Below are 23396 nucleotides of genomic sequence, written 5' to 3' on the forward strand. Positions count from 1 at the left end.
ATATATTACCCTGCTGGGTTCAAATGCCATTGAAAAACAGTTTTACCCGTGTGTGTGTGTGTGTCCCAGTGATAAGAAAAGAGAATACTGGGAAATATATACATTTCATCAGGGAGACAATGTTTAATTTTTACTTTTATTATTAACTATGATTTATTTTGATCAATATCAAAATATGTCTGTCTGTCTGTCTCTCTGAAATTATTACAATATTATATATAATCCTTCAATCGAGGCACAAAAAGTTGACACAGAGATAAAATAAATGTATCAAATTTTCGATACTGTACTAATACTGTACAGATGCTGTATTTATACTATACTACTAATGTCGCTTTTTTTATTTGGAAAGATGGAAGTTTGCAATGGATTGTCCCTTTAAATGACTCTGACTGACCAATCACCACTGTTCTCTCTAAACCTATCACAGAACCGCAGATCTGAGCTAAGCCAATCAGTTGCAGGACATGGGCGGGTCCTTACCCACCTCGGTGGGTAAGGCGTAAAGCCGGTGAGTTTGAGTAGTTGGCTATGTTAGCATATTGCTAACTCCGCCATGGAAGATGCCCCCAGACTAAGCTCCACAGTGTCTGCCGAGGAGAATGGACCAGGGACCTGTGACAGCTCCTGGTCGGAAGACGGACTCGTCGACGCTTTCAGAGACCTGGCCACCCTTCCGGTTGAGCTCGAGGAGAGAAGACCGACGTGTTTACGGTGCCGGTGAGAGCTGAATTAAAGCGAAGCTAATGCTATGTAGCTAGCCTAATGGTCGGTTGTACACATTGTCCCACACAACGTTCCTCAGTGGCATGCTTTGATGAGGGAACAGGTTCATGTCGCTATAGAGCATCTGCACATCAGCTGAAACAGAGAATAGGCTGGGAAGTAACGGATATATCACAGCTTCACGTCTTCAACTTTCCTCCCATGTAGTCGCCCTCAGAAGGTGTGTCTCTGCCCCTTTCTGCCACCACAACCCCTGGAGGTCTCCACATGCCTGTACGTAGTGCAGCATCCCGCAGAGGTGAGTCCATACAGGTCAAAATGGGGCTGCATGCTTCATACATTACATATCATATCGTTAACTACTTACAATAAGTGCATCAGCCATGAGGGTGCAAACCCAGAGCAGCAAGGTTCATGGAAGTACATTAGCTTCAAAATTCCAGTGATGGAGGAAGATTTCCGGCCCTTTATTTAATTGAAAGTAACTACACCACAGTGTAATGACATCACCAAAGTCCCAGGTTTACTGCAGATCATTTCTAATGAAGTTGACTCGACACAAATGTTACAAAATTACATTTAAAGTTCAATACGAATGTTGTCTTAATCATCAATACAACTGACAGTAATTCTCTATTTATTTATTGATTAATTGATTGTGGAGAATATAACGGCAACATTGAAATTTGATTTCAATATCAACCAGAATTACCCTCAGTAGAAAACATACCACCACTATGGCCCAACAGTCCAATTGAACACATCTCACAATGGTAAAGAATGTGACAAACACTTCCAGAATCTGCCCCTTTGTCTTGATCCATGCCAACATTTTCTCTCCTGGCTCACAGCTCGCCCGTCCACCAGGTTTCATTGAAAACTGTTCAGTAATTTTTGTTTACTCCTATTGGTGAACCAATGGGTGTTAACAAACTCATTTAAATGTTCTCATTCTTTACAAATACAGACCCTTTCAGAAGTACAGAAATTAGTCCATAGTCCGTTTCAGTACTGACTAGTTGAAATGCTCATTGTAATGTTTGTTTGCTGAAGGGGTTGTGTTTACTTCATTTTATTTACTCTATTGTATGCAAATCTTTTTTACGATTAAATACTAAACAGACATCCTAGCTGATGACAATCGTTATCATGTCTTTGTTTTTACATTTGTGGCTCTAATTAACTTGTCAAACCACGTGTCTTTCAGGAGAGCAGAGTTCTTCGCACAGTGCCTCTACTTGCTGCTTGTTTGCCTCCAGGAAAATGCAATGTCATAGTAGGAAGGCGATTCAGTGAGGAAAAGTAAGGAGTTTTTTTTTATTCTAATATAAAATGCGGATATCCTGATGACGCAACACTGTTTTTCTCTTAATCTAATTTCCCCTCAGGCACCCAGACCTTGCTGCATTGTGTCGGGACAGCAGGACGCTGATCTTGTACCCAGGCCCTAGTTCTCAAAACCTGGAGGAATTAGTGAAATACCAGGAAGTAGGAGCTGTAAAACATAACATCATCATCATCGATGGCACCTGGAACCAGGCTAAAAGCATGTTCCTGAAAAACAGCCTGTTCCACCTGCCCAAACAGGTTTGAATCAATGTGTCAATGTGGGGTGAAGAAAATTATAAATTTGTCACGTGAGCTTAAGTGTTAAATCGTTCTTATCTGTTTATCAGCTTAAATCACAAAATCTTAGTGATTATAAAGAAGATCCTTTATCCAATAGCCCCTTTTTAAACGAGGATCCCAATATTGGTGCCCCTTTGGTTGATATTTTTCTATGATGGCATGTTATCTTTCCAGAAACAGAGACAGGCTTTGCTGTTGCTAAAAAAGACAAACACAAATGTTATGTAAAGACGTTTTTTTCAATTAATATCTGAAGATCAAGCGGTGACCTTTGCTTTGGTTTACCAGGTGCAGCTCAACAGGACTTTGTGCAGTCAGTACGTGATCCGTACACAACCATCTAACATCTGTCTGTCCACGCTGGAATGTGCCGCTGTCGCTCTGTCTATCCTGGAGCAGAATGACGCCATCCAAGAGGTGATGTGTTGAAATAATTATGATTTATTGTCTGAAAATATAGATTTTACAAGCTTTTTGTCCCACAGATTGCAAAGTGAATATAAAATAACTTACAGAGTCAGTTTAGCTGGTCTTTAATATATAACGAGGTAGTGTAATGTTAAGGGGGGGGCTCCTTTCGGTTTGACTCCTGGCCTCGGGACCCTTAGAGCAAGTCATAGCCTGCTGTGTCTCCTCCACTGTTGTCAAATAGACAGTGAAGCCAAAAATATTTTGTAATGTGGGATAAGAGTCAAAACACATTCCAATTAAATACATTTCAGTGCAACATCAGAATCTACATTTACACTACTACATTTTCTTTTTAAAAACGCATCAACTCTGCTACAGATACACCTGGTAAAAACTGCGATGTTTGGAAAGAATTCACCACTGCTGATTGGGTCTTCTCAGTCATGACCTAACCGTAGCTGATTCATCAGGCTCTTATCACATGGTCCTCTTCCAGAAAGAAACAGGCATAAGTGTCGACTACCACTTTATAACGCAAAATGGATAATCAATTACATGTGTTGCTGACCCTATTGTCTATGATTTTAAAATAATTCAACCGCTTACACTTCATCAGTAGATTATTTTGATAAGGCATATTCTGGAGCTATAACACCAGTGTTTAGTTTTTAATATCATATCAAAAGTAACTGGAAAAAATGTTTTAACAATTGTATTTCTTATTTACTTCTCCCTTTTCAAATTGTATGTCCAGGTTCTATTGAGGCCCCTCAAAGCCCTGTGCTCCTTCCAGCTGGACCACGGTGCTCAGGTTCATCACAGCAAGGAGCATCTACTGAAGAACGGCATGTACGACAAACCTATGCCCAAGAACAAACGCAAGATTAAGAGAATGGAGAAACTCGTCACCGATCACAACATCTGCCCCAGATGAAAGTGGGACTGAGCAGAGAAAAGAGCCTTGACTCTTCTCTGTACATACTGCACAGGACTGTTTCACCCACGTGCAGCAGTGTCAGGGTAAAGGCATGGTGACCTCAGGACTTATGGGAAATAAATACAAAAAATTAGTTGGAAGCAGGTCAATGTAAGTTATGTATTTGTCATTAATTTGAAATTAATTGATGACAAAGCTGTTGTTGAATTGTCATAGAGTGACAATTAATCAGGTTTCTGGACTTTCATTGTTTTAAAACAAGTTTACATGATGTTTTATAAACATTTTGGTAGTTGTGTTCTGCAGGTGCTCAAATCTGGAAGGGCTGATTTCATTCAGAAACTACCAAAGACGCAGTGAGGAGAAAAAAGTGAAACAAATGTGGAAATATTAAATTGGATGTAAGATCTCCACATTTGGCTCAGAGAACTGTTAAATAAACAGTAATAGGGAACTTGCAGGTCTTAAAGTAAAAGCATTGAATTCAATTCAATTGTAAAAAGTTTGATTCGTTTTATCCTAAAAAATATTGTTGTATACTGCTGGGAAGTACGGAACTGTGATATAATAAATAAATCAAAGCCATATCGTACCTACTGGTTTTTGATAACACTTTTGTACTTATTTAATTGCACACTGGTTTTAAATAGGTCTTCACATTTCTCCACATTTAGGAGCAGATGATTCCCACCGCACCACAGCACCAAGTTTGCCATCAGTCTCTAATACAGCCCACGACCAGAGTTATCAAGTGCTCCTCTGTAGGTGGCATGCTTATTATAGAAATCTGAGGAGTGCAGGGTGAACATTAGAGAAGACATGAAAGTGCCCTGTAGCGCTTTCTGTGTTTTAATCACCAGCTTTGACAGGGCTGTCCACAGCCAAACGAGCTGGGTCTATCTGACAGATAGTCAGGAGTCTAGTATTTCTTGGTAGTTGCTTTGTGTCTGTTTCTTAAAATTTGGCAGATGATGATTTCTGACCTCTTGGTGCTGTGGGCCTGTACCTAATGGTCCTATTCAGTAACCTATCCAAAGCTATAGTAATGCATCATAAATTAATTTATCAGTATTACTCAGAATCTGCGAAGTAACTGCTAACTAAAGGTTGCAAATAATTGCAATGTACCAAACTTTAAATTTAAACAAATATTACTTACAATGTGTACTGTGCTTGATTTGCCACTAGTGAGTACTTTGTTATGTGGCTAAGGGTTGCCCTCACAGAATCTGATGAATCATCAACAATTCATTTCTGGTGTATCATTATAGGTTTAGATAAAATAAGGCATTGAGACTGTTACAGGTGCCGATAGAAATAAGGCCTGTGCCTGTTAAGCCTATTCAGTAATCCATCCAGTCTTATTTTATCAATCAGTAATATATACAAATTATCAAACTTAAGTGAGAAAAATGTAACTAAAACCAAGCTTATTGTTCTTCAGTAAATGTGTGTTTCTGTGGACACTGTGCAATTAGTCAGTAATATTAGAAAGCACTTGAATAAAATCTGTGCCTGCTATTTCAAATAAGAAAGTAAATTCAGTGTGAATGTGTATATATTTGTTAAATGTAAAAATCCATTCCGGCAGTAACAAAGTACAAGTACTTGTAATGTAATGTTTACTTGAGATATCTCTGGTGCCCAGAAGTTGCCTTCGATGAACTACTGCGCATGCGCGTCTCATGTAGGCCCGGTCCCTCCGCCATCTTTGTCGGCTCCCCCCATTGTTCACTGAGGAGACAACAGCGGCGCTAAATCAGTTCTACTGCGCATTAAACTCACCGGACGGTGTCACAGGCCGCTGCCCGCGACAGTCGTGGATTTACACTCAGGGTTGCGACTTGTTCTCGGCCAGCAAGTGTGACAGAATGGACGATGACCAGCCCAAGACCCTGTAAGTGTGCGTGTGTCTGCGGTACCGCCAGCTAGCTAGCTAACAGGCTAACCACTTGTATTCGTCACGTAACAGGCAGCGGTGGCTTGTCTCCTCAAAACGAACTCAATTCTCTACACGCTGTTTTTCTTCTGCAAGGGCACATTGCCCCCGCACGTGCTTTCAAATGAACACATTATTGAATTAAAACAGTGTATTGATCTCACCACTGCACATTTATCACATAGGCAGGTTTGCGTGCTAACCAGCTAGCGAATTCAAGAAAAAAAAACAAATCTCTCAAATCCGTCCATTCACACGGATGCATCAAGAAACCCGAATCAAAGAGGAATTGTGATTTGTAATTAGTGTTTGGTGTGTTTTGCGTCTGATACATTTCGCTTATTTACGCATATGATTAATTCGGCAGAGACTGACGATGGGCAGATCATTAAACTACCATCTTTTTCAATGGAGTTTGGTGTATCAGCCTCTGCTTTACTTTGTCTGTATACATGTTGTGGCCGAGGCCTAGGAATCTATGTGTATGGGTCATTCTCCTACAAGCTACGTGGCTAAATGTCAACAAAGGCGAATGCTGCAGATGTTATTGTTTTGGTCTGATATTATTTACCGCCTCAAAAGCAAGCTAAGTCTATTTAAATCCAGCAGTGAGGTAAAGCAAGGTCAGTAGCTGTGTATTTAAATAATACTTGTCCTCGGCTGCTCACTATATTAAGTCGAAGAGATGGTTATTGAATTCAGAATCACTTCCTGCAAAAAGCCTTGAGACATTTACGTGTGGATAAAAAAATACCCATAATGGCTGTATTTGTTGCATATTGCTCAGTGATCGTATGTGTTTCTTTGTTTGATTGAATGTGATGTTGGCATTTACACATACACGTTTCTCAAAAGCTATCAATATTGTTATTGATATAAGTATTTATCCTCAATGAACCCTCAGAACAAAGTGACACTCAAATGTCTTGTTTTCAATAGTCAAGCATCTACAGTTGTTCACTATCGTGTATGACACCGGAAAAATACCTATCATCCCATTTGGGAAACTAGAAACATCTAATTTGTCAAATTTGAGCTAAAAATAATCAACACTATAACACAATGGGAAACCGTTAGCTTAACAAAATAAAAGGATACATTTTCTGATTTGTTTCAATCGTACTGAACCAATTTACACCACTTAAGGGAGGGATGGGGAATTGGCCAGGAAATAACCCATTAAATGTTGATGGAGCTCTAGTTAAAGAAGTAGCAGTTCCCCATGAAATTTCTCAGGAAAATTATTTATGAATGTTGATGCTGATTATTAGACTTCCCTTTTTTTTTTATACAGAGTAACAGACATGTAGGATTGTTTGGGATTGTATTTGGAGTGTAGCCTCTTCTCTTTTGACAAAACAGTTTTGGTCCATTTTAGCAATACTCAAGGACAGTGGCAGCCGTAAGTGAAATTATAGGGAGACAATAGAAGAGGAGCCGTTTGTGTAAATATGGGTTGCAAAAATGCTTTTTTAGTTTTAGGGCTGCCGCTTGTGGCTTCATATACACTAGTACATTTTAGTGTAAAACCAGGTAACTTCCGCTACGTGTTGGCCTGGCATCCGCACTGCTCCAGAGTTTCTTAACCCCTAAAACAGAGAATTGAAACACTGCTACTACTTCTTCCCATCTTGAGAGAGATTGGTTTCGTTTTGAAACGCTGCTGTAAAACTAAAACATATTATCGTAGAGTTAGCCTTTGGTCATTATTGTTTAATCTGCAAACAATTGGATTGCGTAATCATCTAATCATTTTGTGTATTGAATGCGGCACAAAAAACGTTTTCTCAGAATCGTTGTGGACCTCATATATTGTTTTGTATATGTTATGAAAATGGCTGCAGCCATTTAAGTTTACAGTCACTATGTGACAAAAAAAACATGAATAAATCTTATTTGAAAGACTATATATAAGTTAAGTATTTTTGGATTGTGACATGTTTATGAAGTTTAAGAGCTAAATTCTTCTTCCATCACTAATATTAGTAACAGAACTTGTTCACAGAGTCTTCATTTACATGGATTTTGAAACAGCAGCTTGCTAAGCAATTAATGTTGTGTGTTTCTGTCCTGTTTAGGTATGTGGGGAATCTGTCCCGGGACGTGACAGAGGCCCTCATCTTGGAGTTGTTTGGCCAAATTGGACCCTGCAAGAGCTGTAAAATGATTGTAGATGTGAGTTCAGTTGTCATCTTTTTCTAACTTTTGAAAATACTAGTAAAAACATTGTTGCTTCTAAGAAATCAATGAGAGGCGCCTGACTTCCTGTCCTTAAAATCTGCCTTTGCATCTTTTATTTTTCATCCTGTTGATCCACAACTGTTGCCTTTTGATATTAGGTGCTTGACTGATAAGTGTATATTAGCCTCTATTCATTTCTAACATGTAACATGAACTAAGATTTAGTTTGATGCTTTAGTTATTGAGTGGGGTGCAGGGACCATCCTAATCTATTTTTACTGTCATTAAGTGTTTTTTGCTGAGCTAATGATCCCTCTGATATGACCAGTTCCAGCCAGCTTTACTTCCCACCATTTTAATGCCAAATGAGGTCATTATGTTTCCTAAGAATTGCACAGAAGCCACACTGACTTACTTTGTGTTTCCTGTACACTCCAGACGGCAGGTCATGATCCGTACTGCTTTGTGGAGTTCTATGAGCATAGACATGCCACTGCCACAATTGCAGCAATGAATGGTCGGAAAATACTGGGTAAGGTAAGCTATCATATCTCCTGGGTGAGTCCACGGGGGCAAGGCTTGATGGGCAGGGTTGAAATGAAGCAACTGGCAAAGCTTGTATCTTATAAAACCTTATCTCACTCATGTTATTTCCCTCTTCCACTTCACTTAATTTGTTTTATTCCCATGTGCGCAATATTTGTCTGTGCACTCTCTGAAAAGACTGGGGTGGGAACACGACTGATCTCTGCCATATTAATGCTGTAAAGAGTCCAGAAAACATAAAAACTAAACTTACAACAATGTGAGATTTCGGGTTGTATTTTTATGGTATAAAAACATTTGGTAGAATAATCAGCAACTTGTTGTCCTAAACTTATAAACAAATTTGTTGACCACGGTAATTAATTATTATCTTGTTTTATGTATTCCCTCACATTAGTCGGCGCAGGAAACCGAAATATATCTGAGTGTAGTCATGTTGCATCTTGTTTCAACACATGCTTAACACTAATAATCTTTAAAGGTTAATTTTCCAAATAACATAACTGGTCTTACTCATTAACTGATAAAAGTCATAGTGTAATTTACATTGTGCCTTAACACAGATTAACACACAGTTCTATGTGGAATTTTTTTAATTGTCACTTCATGCTGTCTCTTTTAATGAGGTTTTTCCTTGAGTGCGTTTCCAATCTGTGTATGAATTAATTATTCGTGGCCCTGCTGTGTAATCATTCTACATGTTAGATTCTCTGATCTACTTTACTTGATGCTCTTCTCTCCCCCTACATCTTTACTGCTGTGTGTTCTTTTTGCAAAGTTATTTCCACATAGAATCCACATAAGAGCAACTTCAAGAAAAATACATTCAGTTGAAAATATTCTATCCTCAACAGGTATTGAAGGACCATTTGAGGAGTATAACAAGTTCGTAAAAATCACTTGTTTGTAAGTCCCTTGTTATTTGGACCTTACTTCCTTCAGTTTTGCTCCAAATTTGTTCTAGACTGAGAGTGCAATGTTCCTGATTATGAAGGTGAAATCTTTAAATCCCATTGATATTCTCCACTGTATTTGATTGTTTTATTAATTAATGCAAAGGTATGTAAAATTAGATAATGGTCAATTTTTAGAGGTGGTTTTAAGAACCCAAGTGTGACATACAGAGACCCCACCACCTTATTTAATAAAAAGTTCTCAATCACAAAATATGACCTAAGTAAAAGTGGTGTGACAAATCCTCTAATCACAGAAAAAAAAGCACCTTCCTCTCCTCTGCAAGTGTATTTTACGCCTCACCGTTTTCCTCTTCCCCGTTCTCCACATCTGTCTCTTACAGGAGGTCAAGGTCAACTGGGCCACAACACCAACAAGTCAAAAGAAAGACACAAGCAGTAAGTTGCACAACTAAATATTAAGAAACAAGACCACAATGTTGCCTTGTTTCTTACCTGTCAGTTGGCAAATTTTCTTATTATTAATTGAACGCAATGAACCCATATTGGTATGAATGACCGCATGAAGTACAATTTGAATCTTTCTTTTAGGTCACTTCCATGTCTTTGTTGGGGATCTTAGTCCTGAAATTACCACAGATGACATAAAAGCAGCTTTTGCTCCTTTTGGGAAAATATCGTAAGTGTATTCTCATAATTATAGGTCTGTACAATTCTGTCCTCGGAGCTGTGGCTGTCAGCCCCCAAAACTATTGGTTTCTAACTAAAAAATGTTAAAACGGAAGTCACTTTTTTACTTTTCATTCAGTCATGTCATTTTGATTGGACTTCTCATGATATATATTAAGATCAGATAGATTATTCAAAACGCATGAAGACCTAAAATATGTCACCCAGTGCAACAGTAGTTTACTTGTGTTTTAACAGTAGAGCTCTATGGCACAGGATTTTAATAGACTGAATGATTATTTGTAAACAAAATTCTTCCTTGAATTTGGTATTTTTGATTGGATTTGTTTTGAGACTGATATCTGGATTTTGAATATAATTTTATTTTTATATTTAAACCTTAAATCATTGTCAATTCAGCCCAAATCCCCACCATAGATAAGTTAAACAACAAAAGATATGATATAACATTATTCTGGTACTCGGTTAATATCACAACTTAATCACTCTATTTAAGTATTTTTTTTGATTTACAGAGTGTTTATATATGTCCACAGGGATTGTCGAGTGGTGAAAGACATGGCCACAGGTAAATCTAAAGGCTATGGCTTTGTGTCCTTCTTCAACAAATGGGTAAGTGTGTCAGTAGTGCCTTTGTGATAGAGGACTCAGAAATCATTAGCTCGATAAACAGGTTCTGTTTATTGACTTAGTCGGAGCCAGGGTTCACAGTCAAATGTTTTGCATTTGGTGTCCGTGACCCAAGTGTTTGTTCTGTGTGTTTTCCTCCTCTGTACAATCAGGATGCAGAGAATGCCATACAGCAGATGGGAGGTCAGTGGCTGGGAGGCCGGCAGATCAGGACCAACTGGGCCACAAGGAAGCCTGCTCCTAAAACTCCAAATGAAAGTAAGTCCTCAGTAATTAGATTGACCAGTGGACTTAAATTGGTGCACAGTGGGCACGCGCACACTTAAGGAATGTACTCGTGAGATGTCGATCCAGCAGCAGATCTGTTTCATCACTTTAGACGGAAGTAGTTCATCAGATAATCATGTGTCCCCAAGGATACGCATTTATTACTGGATATCAAGTGATCAGTTAAATTTTATTATAGTTTGTGGTGATGAATACATTAAATAGCTAAACTGTTTGAGTTTTATTATATCAATGTTTACAACAACGTAAATAAAATGTGTCTGTAAAATGACCAAACAGTTCAGAACAAAAACTGGAAAAACATTTGTCAGTCAGGTCCAAAAAGGAATAAAAATAAGATATAAATATCAATCTCATGCACTCTGTCGTGCACTCCAGGCCTTTATATTCCTACTGATTTATGTTGATTCTATTTAACATTCTTTGGCTAGTTTTAAGTTGAAACCGGTAACAATTCACCATGAATGTGTTGTAAAAGGTCTTATTCACACGTAAGATCAAATCTAAGTTGATCTCTCTTCTCTTTAGCAACCAGTACCAAGCAGCTATCCTTTGATGAGGTGGTGAGCCAGTCCAGCCCCAGCAACTGCACCGTCTACTGTGGAGGAGTCACCACAGGCCTCACGGGTGAGTCACAGCTTGTTTGTCCATGAGATCAAGCTGCAGGTTGAGAAACAAATGAAATAATAACCACTTTTTCTTTGTTCATAGAGCAAATTATGAGACAGACCTTCTCACCCTTCGGCCAAATAATGGAAATCCGTGTTTTCCCAGACAAAGGCTACTCATTTGTTAGGTGAGATCACTCTCTGATTTATCTGCTTACATGATACTATAAATACATTAACCTAATATCTCGATGGAATGACTTGATATGGAGCAATCTGATTTTTATGATCTCCTCTGCGTGCAGGTTCAACTCCCATGAAGCAGCAGCTCATGCCATTGTCTCGGTCAATGGCACGTCCATAGAGGGCTATGTTGTTAAGTGTTACTGGGGCAAAGAAACAACAGACATGGTTAGCCCCATTCAGCAGGTTCATATGCCACAGGTATGAACAAGGATCACCCCCAACATCTTTTAATCATCACCCTGAAATTCTAACATTCAATTAACCTCCTACTGGTGAACTGCTGTAGTGACTGTGAGATCCTGACATGGCTGCTGTATGAAGCTGCTGTCATTTGATACTCCGCCACCTAAAATATCATTCTCTATGTCAGCAGAACACGGTGAGCTTTGCGGCGCAGCCCTACAGCCAGTGGGGTCAGTGGTACAGTAACACGCAGCAGATTGGTCAATATGTGCCCAATGGATGGCAGGTGCCGAGCTACGGAGTTTATGGACAGACCTGGGATCAGCAGGGCTACAAGTGAGTAACAGAGTGGAGCCTGGAGAAGAAGAAGTCCACAGGCAAAGATGATCTTTTGCAAATATTGGTGTTCTGCATGCAAACATATCTATTTTTATTTTGCTCTTCTCAAATCGGCTTATCTCATAGCTACATGTCCGTACTTCCTCTCTGAATGCACATAACTGACTCACTGCTCTGCCTCGGGTCTTCCAGCAGTGTTGATTTGGCTGTCTGATTAGTTTTAATCATAAATAATTAATACGAAAATGGGGAATACAGCTACAGTTTGTACTCAGTGTGTACAAGACTTGGAATCACAAGACAGCAAGCCCTGTGGTGTCGACCGTGCAGCAATCTGACTATGTCGTGCTTATTTAAAACTGGTTTACTTGACTTTATTTGTCTAACTGTTTTGTTTCTCTCTGCTCTTACAGTCATTTACATGCTGGTGCCGGATGGACAGGAGTGGGCGCCGTGAGCAACGGCAGCATGGTAGAGCCGGGACAGGGAGTCAACGGAACGATGCTAACCAACCAGGCCGGCATGAGCGCTGCTGGCTACCACACCCACTGATCACAGTAGTCCCCTCTCTAAGCCTCTGAGGTCACAAAGGATGATACTCTGCTGGGGAAGAAGTGCATTAGATGTGCTCTCTCTGTTACCACAAGAAATTATTCTCCGTTAGGCAGGCTGGTGCGCCATTTTATCAGCCTTACAGCTCATAACCTCACCCACTGCCCAAATCTGCAAGTGTAATCAAATCTCTCCACTCCAGAACACACACAGCTAATGCAAATGCACTGTGCATTCCTGGGCCCATTTTATGATTTGGTGCGTTTTCATAATGACTGCAGATTAGCGGCCAAATGAAAATGATAAATTATGAAGATATTTCTGTCACAGTTCAGTTTAAATAGTCTTTAGTCAAACAGCAGGTTTTGTTTGTTTCAGCCCCTCAGAGCCAAAGAGCAAGGGCAGATTTTATACCAGTGTTTAACAATCATACAGGGAGGAGAGTCGAGAAACTTTGCCACAGAAAATACTCAAATAGTCCATTATAATGCAACGCAACCACAAGATGAGTGTCGACTAAGGGGTGTTTGTTGTTATTTTTTGCTCGATTGGAACATCTCGCTCCCACTGTTCTGTCTGGTCTGTCCACCCGTTACTGACATGAAACATGAAGCCAAGCAAGTTCTCAGGGTGTTGTTAAGTCATTCTGTGAAATGTAGGGAATCACTGAGTAGATAAAGGCCGGTTGAGGGAAAGCGGATACCACCAAAACAAAGAAAGACGAGTCACATTTTCAGCACTCCTTCACTTCATCTCCCGAATGGACTGAACAGGCTGAGCGTCCGGTCTGAGGATACGAAACGTGTGTGTGCTTACGTGTGTGTGCATGAACTGATGCTTTTACACACAAGACAACGTCCAGTTCTTCTCTCCCCTGAGACAAAAAAGGACTACGCCTCCTTTTTTTGCTCCAGATATAATTGAAAAATGTGTCATTTTCTTCCCGTTTTTTTTTCTTTTGAGCAACTTTAAAAACGATGACATTGTATAAAGAGCTTTTGCCTTTTTTGTTGTTTCATTTCAGGACTGTCTTATAAAGAATCGTTGCAGTGACACCATGTGACATGTGAAACCTTTATGTTTGTTTATAAAACACAAAGTGGCTGTCAACTGTCAACCTTATTTTTTAAAATTAGATTTTCAATATCTAAAATAAAACCAATTGCAGGGACTACTGCCACTCTTACCTTACTTTAGGCAGACAACTATTGCACAAATTCTTAAGGTTATCTTTTCGCAAAATTTGAAATACTAGTTTTTTTTTTATGTTTTTGCATTCCACCTTCTTTTGTAATTTCATTTGGAAGTCTGTTTTTATGTAAATAACCAAACAGTCTGTTCAACTGTACTGAATCTGTATAAAGACAACATGTTAATAAAGGAAGCGTGCTTGCTTCTGGTTGGGGAAGTGGATTTCAGAAACAGCTGTTTGACCGTAGCGCCCCTGTCCAGTCACAGACAGTGCAACATTCGATTCTTCCATAAGCTTGGAGGACAAGCTGCATTGCTCTGCAATGCGAACTGCCTTCCGACTGACGAGTGATGCATAACTTAAGTTATTCTATTTTTAAACCTAAATAACGATTGTTTTGTAGTTTAAGAAACAACCTCACAAGGATCAGATTGTTTTTCACTGAGGCCGCCGTTATTTTTAATATAGTAGGAACATCCGTTTTTTTGCCTTATCAGTGAGTTACTTTTAATTTAACCAAAAAACTCCAGAGAGAAGGCGGGAGCCTGAGAATGTTTTCAACATATGTTCGGCGAAAGAAGTTCTGTTGATGCTTCAGTCCCATGGTTTGTGTTTTTGCTTTGTCCCATTAAAAATGCTGATGCTTCAAACAGCTCACATTCACACTGTTTGCATCTTATGTATACAACCAGGCTGTTGACACATAACTCCAAGTGTCATTATACTCCATGTGTTTTTCTCTCTTAGGAGGCCTCCTAACAAGCATCTGATTTCCAGATTTTAGTGTAGAGCTGCAACTTGACTTTAATTTAAATCTGCGGTTTATAAACTGGACGAGCAGTTTTATCATGATTTGGTCTTTCAGATTTTCAAGAAAATGCACAATATCAGGATGATTTCTTCTGACACCTTGCCTGGGCAGATCAAGCAATCTGTTTAAATCGTAAATTTGAATCACAATATTTGGGAATTTTGCATAAAAATAACAATTATACATTTTGATTAAATACAAGGCTATATAGACCACTGAGGACACTATGGTCCTATGATAATGACTTTGATGGTTATAAGCAACATTCAACTGCATTTTTTTTTTTCTCATTTGTAAATTTGATTCCAGGTAGATTACATTTAAATATTTAAATGAAGGATTCAGTTTTTTCCCGGAGGTTTAAGTGGGGTTGAAATAGCCATTTGGCGTTTATATAATTGGGAACTTAAACTTAGATTTGTCTATCTTAAAGGTCTAATCTTGTAACACGTGTCCTGGATGAAACTAATCTGCCAATTGTTGTAGCTCTGGGTTTAGATGGATTTAAGTTAAACGCAGTGCTTTTAAATATATAGACTAAATTATAGGGTTTTAAAATCAGAGGGATGTCAAAGTGGCAAAACTGAGAAAACACTCATGGTCTGGAGTTCTAGACTCTAGACCACATAGACTATATAAACATGATCGACACTGCTGCCCAACCCCCCCCCCAAAACAACCTTAGGCATCGTCTGCATCATTGGTCGTAAACCCTGCCTGCTCCATGTTAGTGGGTGGGACATGGACAAAGCTAAAATATCAAAGCCACATGAGGTGTACGTTTGCTTGTGATTAGTGATGCGATGCTGTAAAAACAGGAAGATATGTCATGATTGACGGCTGAAACTGATCCCCGATTGGTGGAGCACATAGGAACAGGTGACCTCGCGGCCGTGGCTGCATCGCCCATAGTATCTATGGCATCGCCCAGTCACAACTGCAGTGCACAGACTCTGGCTCCTGATGCACAAGATGGCAGCGTTCGGATCTGGGAGGATTTGGCTTCATTTCTGGTAAGTGAGAGGAAGTAGAGGCAGGTCGTTCATCTTTTGTGGCCCAGTCCAACCCTGTGAAACACACAATCTCGCTTAAAGTAGATTCTTTTAATGCTCATCCACATAATCAAGTCTAAATGTATAATATAACGTATTTAATGTACCATACATTTTCTCTAATCTTTAATTTATTTTAAGCTGACAGCTTTTTTTCTCTAACCAGTGTTTCAAATTCCAGCAAACTCGGCCATCGGTGCACGTGAACTCCAGCTCCCATGATTCACCGCTCCGACAGAGTCAATTCCGCCTCCCCCCGCCCTTCTCTCTTGTCTCTTCCTCACGTGACCTTCTCCGGCCAATAGGGAGTGTCGTTACAGGCGCAATGCGGCTGTCGGGATGTAAGGAGCAATGGCGACGGTCGAGGCGGATTTGGAGCCAGAGTGAAGCTGGTCTGACCAAACAGAGCCGGAGACAGGTACTGTGAGCATTTCACTTGCACGCACACACGTGTCACACAGGTGACGACCCCAAAGCGAGCAGCTGCGTGATAAACAGCCATGTGGGTTCAACCCCTGAACTCAATAAGGCTGAGTGCATTTAATTAAAGTTTATCACGTCATTATGCCTCTAAAAACATATAGTTTTAACTTTAATTTTATGTTGTTTCTGCAGGGAAATTAGTTTTGTACAGTGTGCAGGGATGACAATGATAACTAATCTATAATCAAGGACAGTGGGAGAACGTCAGTTATTATAGATTTCTGCTCGTGCAGTTTTAAATGAATTTTGTATTATTAAAGCAGTTGATTTTTTAAAATTTCCGAGTAACATATTCCTACAGTTACTCTCCAATATTGGGTGCAGGTGCTATTATAGGCCCCTATACTTGAGACTTTTAAAATTAAGGTGAAACGTGCGAAAGCCATTAACACTGTCACAAAATATGATAAATTACTACAGATTAATACACAGTCAGTACTGCAGCTTATTTCCATTATCAGCAGATTATTGACTCAATTATTTGATTATTTGCCTCGGCTATAAAATGTCAGGGAATTTTGAGAAGGGCCTGTTGAATCTTTCTGTGTCTTCAGAAGCGTTGTTTAGTCTGAGTAGAAAAATCCACCCAATTAATTTCATTATATCATCATATATGACAAACGAATTTGAATAATATGATTATAACATGAAACCAGTACATGATTTGGGATTGTTGCTTCAAAAAGTTTTAAGACAATTAATTACACTTATTATATATATTTTTTAATGATCTCATGGTATCAGCTCTATATACAGCAGCTAGGTAAGATTATTCCATCCTGAACCAGCTGGCATATGAATGCAGTGCTACTAATGATCCAATAATATAACATGATCAAGCTGCATAATAAGTAGTATCGTTATTTTCGTAGGTTTGTTGCAAAACAGATGCAACATTATCACAGATTATTATTATAATTTTTTTGTCCTTTGTGATTATTTTCTTTTATGCTTTTGTTTGTATTGTATGTTTTCTTTTGTTTTGGTCTGTGTGATGAAAGTTAAATGTAATTAAAAAAAAAGGAATTACCACAGAGACATGGAAAACATCTGCAAACACGCAAAGTGTCCAGAAAGAGACAAAACAACTGCGGAAAGAAACAAATTGACCAAAGCTTGTTGAAACGGAAAAACAACCCTGAACAACTCTGCGGTTTTCTCTTATTGTGTTCGTGTCAGTTGGAGGGTGGGTGTCCATGGGAAGAACAGATCTATTAAATACAGATGGAATAAAGTCATAAAAGCATTTCACACCTTAAAAGATGTAATAAAAGTCTTTGAACTGAGGAACAATATCGACATGCGGTATATTTGAAGTTTGTTTGATACAGGGCTGTAATCTTCTAAAATCAATGATTGTGTCTTTATTTTTTTGTAGATTCGGTCTTGGATAAAGCTCTGAGCAGCACAATATGAAAACATTGACATCAGACTGATGATCAAAGGTCATGACTTCTACCACCACCATCTGAGCTCTGTGTTCAAAATCATCCCTTTGTTTCCTTTTCCCTCTTTGAAAAGGTTCACATCCCGTCACCTCCAGCTGAACTCTCAGGTGCAGAATGGAGACTGAAGTGACAGTGTCCTCCTCATCCAGCGGCGTCACGCCCTCCGCTCCGCAGACGTTGACCACTCCGGCCAACCTGGCAGCAAAACAGCGAGACGGCAGGAAAAGCTCATCCACGACGCCATCCTTCCTCTCCAACCTGGGGAGGGCCACCCTGCGCGGCATCCGCAAGTGTCCACAGTGTGGCGTCTATAACGGCACCCGAGGGCTCAGCTGCAAGAACAAGGCCTGCGGGGTATCGCTCCGAAATGCCTCAGCGGGAGGTAGAACCAGGAAGAAATGTGCGGTGGAGGTGGTGAAGGTGATAATAGACAGCGAGGAGAGGGTTGGGAAGGAGCGCGACGGGGGAGGAGTCCTGGGCGGCGGCTCAGGCGGAGGAGTCCAGGTGTTTTCAGTGTGTCACAGAGGGAGAGGAGCCACGGCTACCCAGCTGGGCTTCGTTGAGCTTGTCCCTACCGACACTGCCATAGCAACTGGTGACGGCGCCACCCTGCTGACCCGCATCAACCTGGGCCGCTGCTTTCTGCCCTCTTGCAGGCAGGGTCAAAGGTCAAATCAGGGCGAGGCAGAATCAGGGGCGGCCAACTCCAAGCAGTCTTCCGACAGCCTCTGCGTCCACATCAAACAAGCCATAGAGTGTCAGAGCCGCGCGACCCCGCTGACCTTAAAGAGCTCCGTGCTGGAGGGTTTGCAGGCCTCCATCCAGGCCAGGGAGGAGCTCTGGAGGCTGGCCACAGAGTCCCCGGGCCCCCTGGTGCAGCGCGTTTCCAAAGACACACTGGTGGTGAAGTGCCACACGGATTCCCATCATCCCCTGGGCCTCCTGCATCTCACCGTGGGTGCCGCCGGACTGTCCGAGGTTTCCAAGAGCGAGAGGAAGGGCAGAGAGATGCAGCAGCACAGCTTTTTCCACTGTGCCTGCCAGATCAGCAGCAGCAGCAGCAGCAGCAGCAGGAGGAACAAACCTGGTGTTGATGGAGCAGGTGGAGCCTCCAGCTTTCACTCTCCTCCCAGCTCGGCCACACCACAACCCTGCCTTCACTTCTACGCCTGTGTGTGCGCCTTCGCCAGCGACGAGAAACTGGCTGCGGATTTCGCTCCTTTCATCGGCTACACGCCCAGTGGTACGCTAGCTTTACGGTGACCTGTTTGAAAGGAATAGCTGAACAATCGTCAGACACTTCCTTTGACTTATTCTGTTTGTGCCTGTGTTTCTCTCATTGTTTTTCCTCTCAGCTGTGCAGCAAAGTTCTCCCAGTGGCTCAGCGGGTCACAGCGAGAAGCCCCTGCAGCATCAGGCCGAAGTAGCCAGCTCTCATCACAAAGCAAAGAAAGTTCGCCTGGAGGAATCTCTCTCTGGTGATTTCCTCTTAATGCCCCCTGACAGACTTGCTACAGAGCGTCAACCACTCAGAAATGCAGGATGAGTCTGCAGCGCATGTTTGTCTGAATCTTCATAGTCCTTCCTTCTGTTTCTGTTTCTGTCTGATCCTTCCCGACTTGTCCTTCTTCTCATTTCCTGCCTCTGTGCGCCCCCCCTCAGCGCCCCCTGCCTCTGGCTCGGGGAGAGAGGGAGCGTCAGCCTCCAGCCTGAGGAGAGCTGGTCAGAGGAGAACCCCCCAGTGGGCTGGTGGGCTGAAGGTTTCAGGTGCTGCCTCCCCCTAGTGAGCCCACGCCCACGCCCACACCCTCTATCGCCTTCTCACCTCCCTGCTGCTTGAAATCTGACCATTACATCATCTCAGACATCTGCTTTTATCTTTATCATCCCTCTGTCTATTCCTGCAGCACTAATCCTCATCCACTTCTGAAAAGAACTGACACAACCAAAGTATCTGCAGATCTTCTTCCAGAAAAGAGCCCTGCAAACCTCTTAAATATATTGCTAGCCTTCTATAGACAAGGAGATTATGTGTGTCTGCTAGTCAGCAGGATAATGCAAGGTGGATTACCAAAACACTAGAGGGATGTGGTTTGAGTCAGGGAAGAACCAATTCAATTTTGGTTTTGGCCCAGATCAATATCTTTCAATGCTAAAGAAAAGAAGAAAAAAATCCTAGATCTGCACCAAACTTGAATGGGTTCTTCTACAGATTGTATTTTAGCCCTCCACAAAAAGTAGTGGAAATGGTTCAGAATTATTTAAAGATTAGATCGTGTAATATTCAAGGTTAATATTGGGATGTATTAACAAAAAAGTGATATCAGTGTCAGTAAATAATCTGTACTTTCTCCATGTTAACCATTAATATTTTCATACTTTAGCTTCCATGACCCTAAGAATAACTTCGGGCCTTTAAATTAATCTTTGAGTAATTTTAGACAAAATATCTTGATGCTAGAAAGAAAGACAATAATGAATGTGAGCTTGTTGTGCTGCTTGATCATCTGATCTGTGTGTTTATGCCTCAGGGGGTTCGCAGGTTGTGGACGAGCGCACAGTGACCTTGGGTTTCCATCAGTGGCTGGCCAGTGTCACAGAGAGGATCCACCAGACCATGCACTACCAGTTCGATGGTAAACCTAAAGAAAATTGAAATCCTGCATATTGGAACCAGTTAGATATGAAGCTCTAATAACTTTGTTCTCAGCAAAGCAACTGAGATGTTGTTAAGTAAACAAAGTTCACAGTGAAATGTTGTTTTTGTCGTTTATCCTTCAGGGAAACCACAACCTCTGGTGTACCACATTCCTCAGGAGTTCTTCAACGCGTTGCAGCAGCGTCTGTCGCTCGGATCGAAGAAGAGGAGGCTGCCAAACTTCACAACAGGTGGGAAAACTTACAGTAAAGTAATACCCGTGCATTGATGCATCAGTATCAACAATCTGACAATACCATATACATCAGTCACAGTGGACAATTCTCTACTCTCTCCCATGCATGATTTAGCATTGTTATATCGGTGTGTAAAGCAACACAATTTTGTTGTTTTTAACCTCACAATAACAGCTTTAAAATATTTTCAGTAGTATACCAACCTATAATTCAGAGAATTGCATTTCTTCCTTTGCCACAGTGCTCCCCGGACGCCTGGAATAGCTCTTTGTAACTCTACCGCACCAACCAGAGCATGAGATGTGAGCTGGAGTACACAGTTAGCTATTAGACAAAGCTAGCTCAGTATTCTCAGTATGTACTGAGGACAGTAAACATTTTATGGATGTTTTAATTGGCTGGTGATTTGTCCCAGTGCTGCTTATAGTCACTGAAGGTAGTTTTCAAATTTTCGAATTTGCATTATTATGAAGCATGTGGGATACATATAGTATCTGTATGTATATATATAGTAGCTTATATAAAACATACACATGTGTGCCGCTGTGTATGAAGAGAGAGTCAAACCCGAATTTACACAAGAGCAAATCTAACATTGTGTTGCTTTAAGAGCAGGATCTGAATTCATATTCCAACACTGGATAAACAGACCCCGAACACGTAAATAAATATGGCCCCTCTTCTTTGTGTCTTTTTTGTGTGGACGTCAGCCTCTGTGAGAAACGATGGACTTCCTCTCGGCTCCTTCTCCAAGTACACCTGGCACATCACCAACCTCGTGCAGGTCAAACGCCTCTTCGACACGCCAGAGGTAAACTCCTCATTGTGTCTTATGCCAGGGTGTGAGTTCCACTGAGGTTGAGGGGACATGTCCCCATCTCTTTTCATCCTGTGTCCTGTGCTTTCTGAATCAGACTGACAACGCTGCTGCTGCCAAAATCTAGATGAAGATGAATCAATTTAAAAATAGCATTCATCTACTTTGCCTTCAAATAAGACTCCAGCATAATATGTAAAACACTTTTTAAGCCCTGGGCAGATGAATTGCATTATGTTGTTACTTTGTTAATGAATTTCAATTATTATGCTTCTGTTATCTCATCTGAATGAGTTGCTGTATTTGTGCTTTTAATACATTTTGGAGAAACAACTTCATACTTTCAGACTGTTTCAGGTATTGTGAGTGGAGTGAAACTGTGATTTCGGTGACCTTGCCACTCTCATCTCTTCTTCTCTCTCTCTCTCTCTCTCTCTCCTCACTATCTGCCCTCCAGCTGCCTCTGGAGGTCTATCAGAGTTTTGTGAAAAACATAGATGGCTCTTATTCCCGTTTTCGCTGTCCCGAGCCTCTTCCCGAGCCAGAACTACCAGAGGGTTACAGGACAGATCGTCCGCAGGCCATACGACCCATGGAGCTCCGCACCTTCCTCAAAGTCGGTGAGTGACCGGATCCAGCTGTGATACCTACGATTGTATAGCTGCACACGTTCACACTGTGGTTCTCTCTGCCAGGACCCGGCATGTCGGCAGATCAGAAGGAGGCCAGTCCCTTTGTGATCGAGTGGATCCCGGAGGTTCTCCCTCGCTGTCAGATGGGAGAGCTCAGGATCAGCTTTGAGTTCGGCCACCAGAAGAGCGGTCAGCCGGAGAGCCAATGTGAGAAAATATGCATGCCGGAGAAAGGGGCGCGCAACAAGTCCGAGTCCACCCAATTGAAACACTCAAAGGCTGTGGACGTCCTTCAGGTGGTCGTCTAGACGTCCTCCAGCCTCCTCCTTATAACACTGTGTTAACATCTCCTGATTTTAACTGCAACGTGTCTGAAAGAGATGAAATATAGAAATATATCTGACTCATATATCCATGTTATATTATGCAAGATGTGGATAATCGTCCGCAGCCCCCGTCAAGTAATATAATATTGTTTAACAGTATTAGTTTGTTGTGGAGTCCTCATGTTAATGCCTTTTCCCTAATGCTGAATATGCACAAAGTAAAGAAGCTAAAGAAACTATATATTTAAAAGTTATTTTTTATATATGTCAAAGACGGATCATATGACCAGCTGAGAGCATTGTAGAATCGTGTGTTTAAAACTAAAGGGAATAGACTAGATAACTTTTCCTAACAGTGTGAAAACCTACGTGTACGTTTAAACTTTCAAAGATAGAATTTTTTGTTTGTTTTCTATGTAAAGATTAAGAAAATAAATTGCATTCAATGGACAAAGATGTGTGTTGAATATTTCCATTTAAATGCAACTGCACTACATCTCCCGGCTTTACAGATAACATTCAATGTATGAACAAATATGATATTCTTATAAAACATGTTTTTAATTGTACCTAAGTTCTTTGGTGAATTAGATGAGGATCAGTGCATTTGGGAAATAGAACTAATATATAAAGTAACAGATTATACAGTTGAGAGAATATATTCAGTGAAATGCATTGCACAGACATGAATATTGCACATATTAGAGTGAAGAGATTTTTAATGATGATGCCAGGTAATTTCTGTCCTTTTACAAAATAAAAATAAAAACTTATGTCAGGAGTCTGTATGAAGTTTTGACTGAGTAGGTTTTGTGTTGGTGTTGTGCAGGAACATGAATTTTCCTTCAAAATACAAGATCCCAACTCATCAAATAAAAATAGATTTGCATGAGAAAGGAATTCCAAAAACATTTACACTTA

At 40.7% G+C, this 23396-nt stretch overlaps 3 protein-coding genes across 5 annotated transcripts; all 3 read left to right on the plus strand.

Moving 5' to 3' along the window:
- The first annotated feature begins 485 nt into the window (after positions 1-485).
- dtwd2 (DTW domain containing 2) lies at positions 486-4295 on the plus strand. Its single transcript, XM_062412428.1, has 6 exons — positions 486-720; positions 934-1024; positions 1934-2028; positions 2115-2313; positions 2644-2772; positions 3521-4295. Exons 1-6 carry the CDS (start codon positions 557-559, stop codon positions 3698-3700), a joined length of 858 nt encoding a protein of 285 aa, XP_062268412.1. The 5' UTR covers positions 486-556; the 3' UTR covers positions 3701-4295.
- A 1097-nt stretch (positions 4296-5392) lies between these two features.
- LOC133974739 (cytotoxic granule associated RNA binding protein TIA1-like) lies at positions 5393-14227 on the plus strand. 2 transcript variants are annotated; one of them, XM_062412427.1, is made up of 12 exons: positions 5393-5600; positions 7721-7817; positions 8262-8360; positions 9667-9721; positions 9875-9962; positions 10510-10585; positions 10756-10861; positions 11420-11518; positions 11603-11687; positions 11805-11943; positions 12119-12264; positions 12681-14227. In XM_062412427.1, the coding sequence occupies exons 1-12, from the start codon at positions 5575-5577 to the stop codon at positions 12817-12819; spliced, it is 1155 nt and encodes a 384-aa protein (XP_062268411.1). In that variant the 5' UTR covers positions 5393-5574; the 3' UTR covers positions 12820-14227. The 2 variants fall into 2 exon arrangements, with proteins under 2 accessions (XP_062268411.1, XP_062268410.1); XM_062412426.1 differs by having other exon boundaries at positions 5394-5600; positions 12116-12264.
- A 1975-nt stretch (positions 14228-16202) lies between these two features.
- Positions 16203-22922, plus strand: c19h2orf42 (chromosome 19 C2orf42 homolog). 2 transcript variants are annotated; one of them, XM_062413618.1, is made up of 9 exons: positions 16203-16292; positions 17879-19048; positions 19161-19283; positions 19468-19572; positions 20337-20441; positions 20587-20694; positions 21411-21511; positions 21975-22137; positions 22213-22922. In XM_062413618.1, exons 2-9 carry the CDS (start codon positions 17920-17922, stop codon positions 22455-22457), a joined length of 2079 nt encoding a protein of 692 aa, XP_062269602.1. In that variant the 5' UTR covers positions 16203-16292; positions 17879-17919; the 3' UTR covers positions 22458-22922. The 2 variants fall into 2 exon arrangements, with proteins under 2 accessions (XP_062269602.1, XP_062269603.1); XM_062413619.1 differs by lacking the exon at positions 19468-19572.
- Positions 22923-23396: the final 474 nt, after the last annotated feature.

This window comes from Platichthys flesus, chromosome 19 (genome assembly GCF_949316205.1).
Source record: "Platichthys flesus chromosome 19, fPlaFle2.1, whole genome shotgun sequence".
In the NCBI taxonomy this organism is placed as follows: Eukaryota; Metazoa; Chordata; class Actinopteri; order Pleuronectiformes; family Pleuronectidae; genus Platichthys; species Platichthys flesus.

Excerpts from the sequence above, each read along its gene's own strand:
- dtwd2 (XM_062412428.1), top strand. The coding sequence starts at position 557 with ATGGAAGATGCCCCCAGACTAAGCTCCACAGTGTCTGCCGAGGAGAAT. Across the intron at positions 721-933 it reads CCGACGTGTTTACGGTGCCG|TCGCCCTCAGAAGGTGTGTC; the intron begins GTGAGAGCTGAA and ends CCTCCCATGTAG. Across the intron at positions 2,314-2,643 it reads TGTTCCACCTGCCCAAACAG|GTGCAGCTCAACAGGACTTT; the intron begins GTTTGAATCAAT and ends TTGGTTTACCAG.
- LOC133974739 (XM_062412426.1), top strand. The coding sequence starts at position 5,575 with ATGGACGATGACCAGCCCAAGACCCT. Across the intron at positions 10,586-10,755 it reads TGTCCTTCTTCAACAAATGG|GATGCAGAGAATGCCATACA; the intron begins GTAAGTGTGTCA and ends CTGTACAATCAG. Across the intron at positions 11,944-12,115 it reads AGCAGGTTCATATGCCACAG|CAGAACACGGTGAGCTTTGC; the intron begins GTATGAACAAGG and ends TCTCTATGTCAG.
- c19h2orf42 (XM_062413618.1), top strand. The coding sequence starts at position 17,920 with ATGGAGACTGAAGTGACAGTGTCCTCCTCATCCAGCGGCGTCACGCCC. Across the intron at positions 19,284-19,467 it reads CCTGGAGGAATCTCTCTCTG|CGCCCCCTGCCTCTGGCTCG; the intron begins GTGATTTCCTCT and ends GCCCCCCCTCAG. Across the intron at positions 20,442-20,586 it reads CATGCACTACCAGTTCGATG|GGAAACCACAACCTCTGGTG; the intron begins GTAAACCTAAAG and ends TTTATCCTTCAG.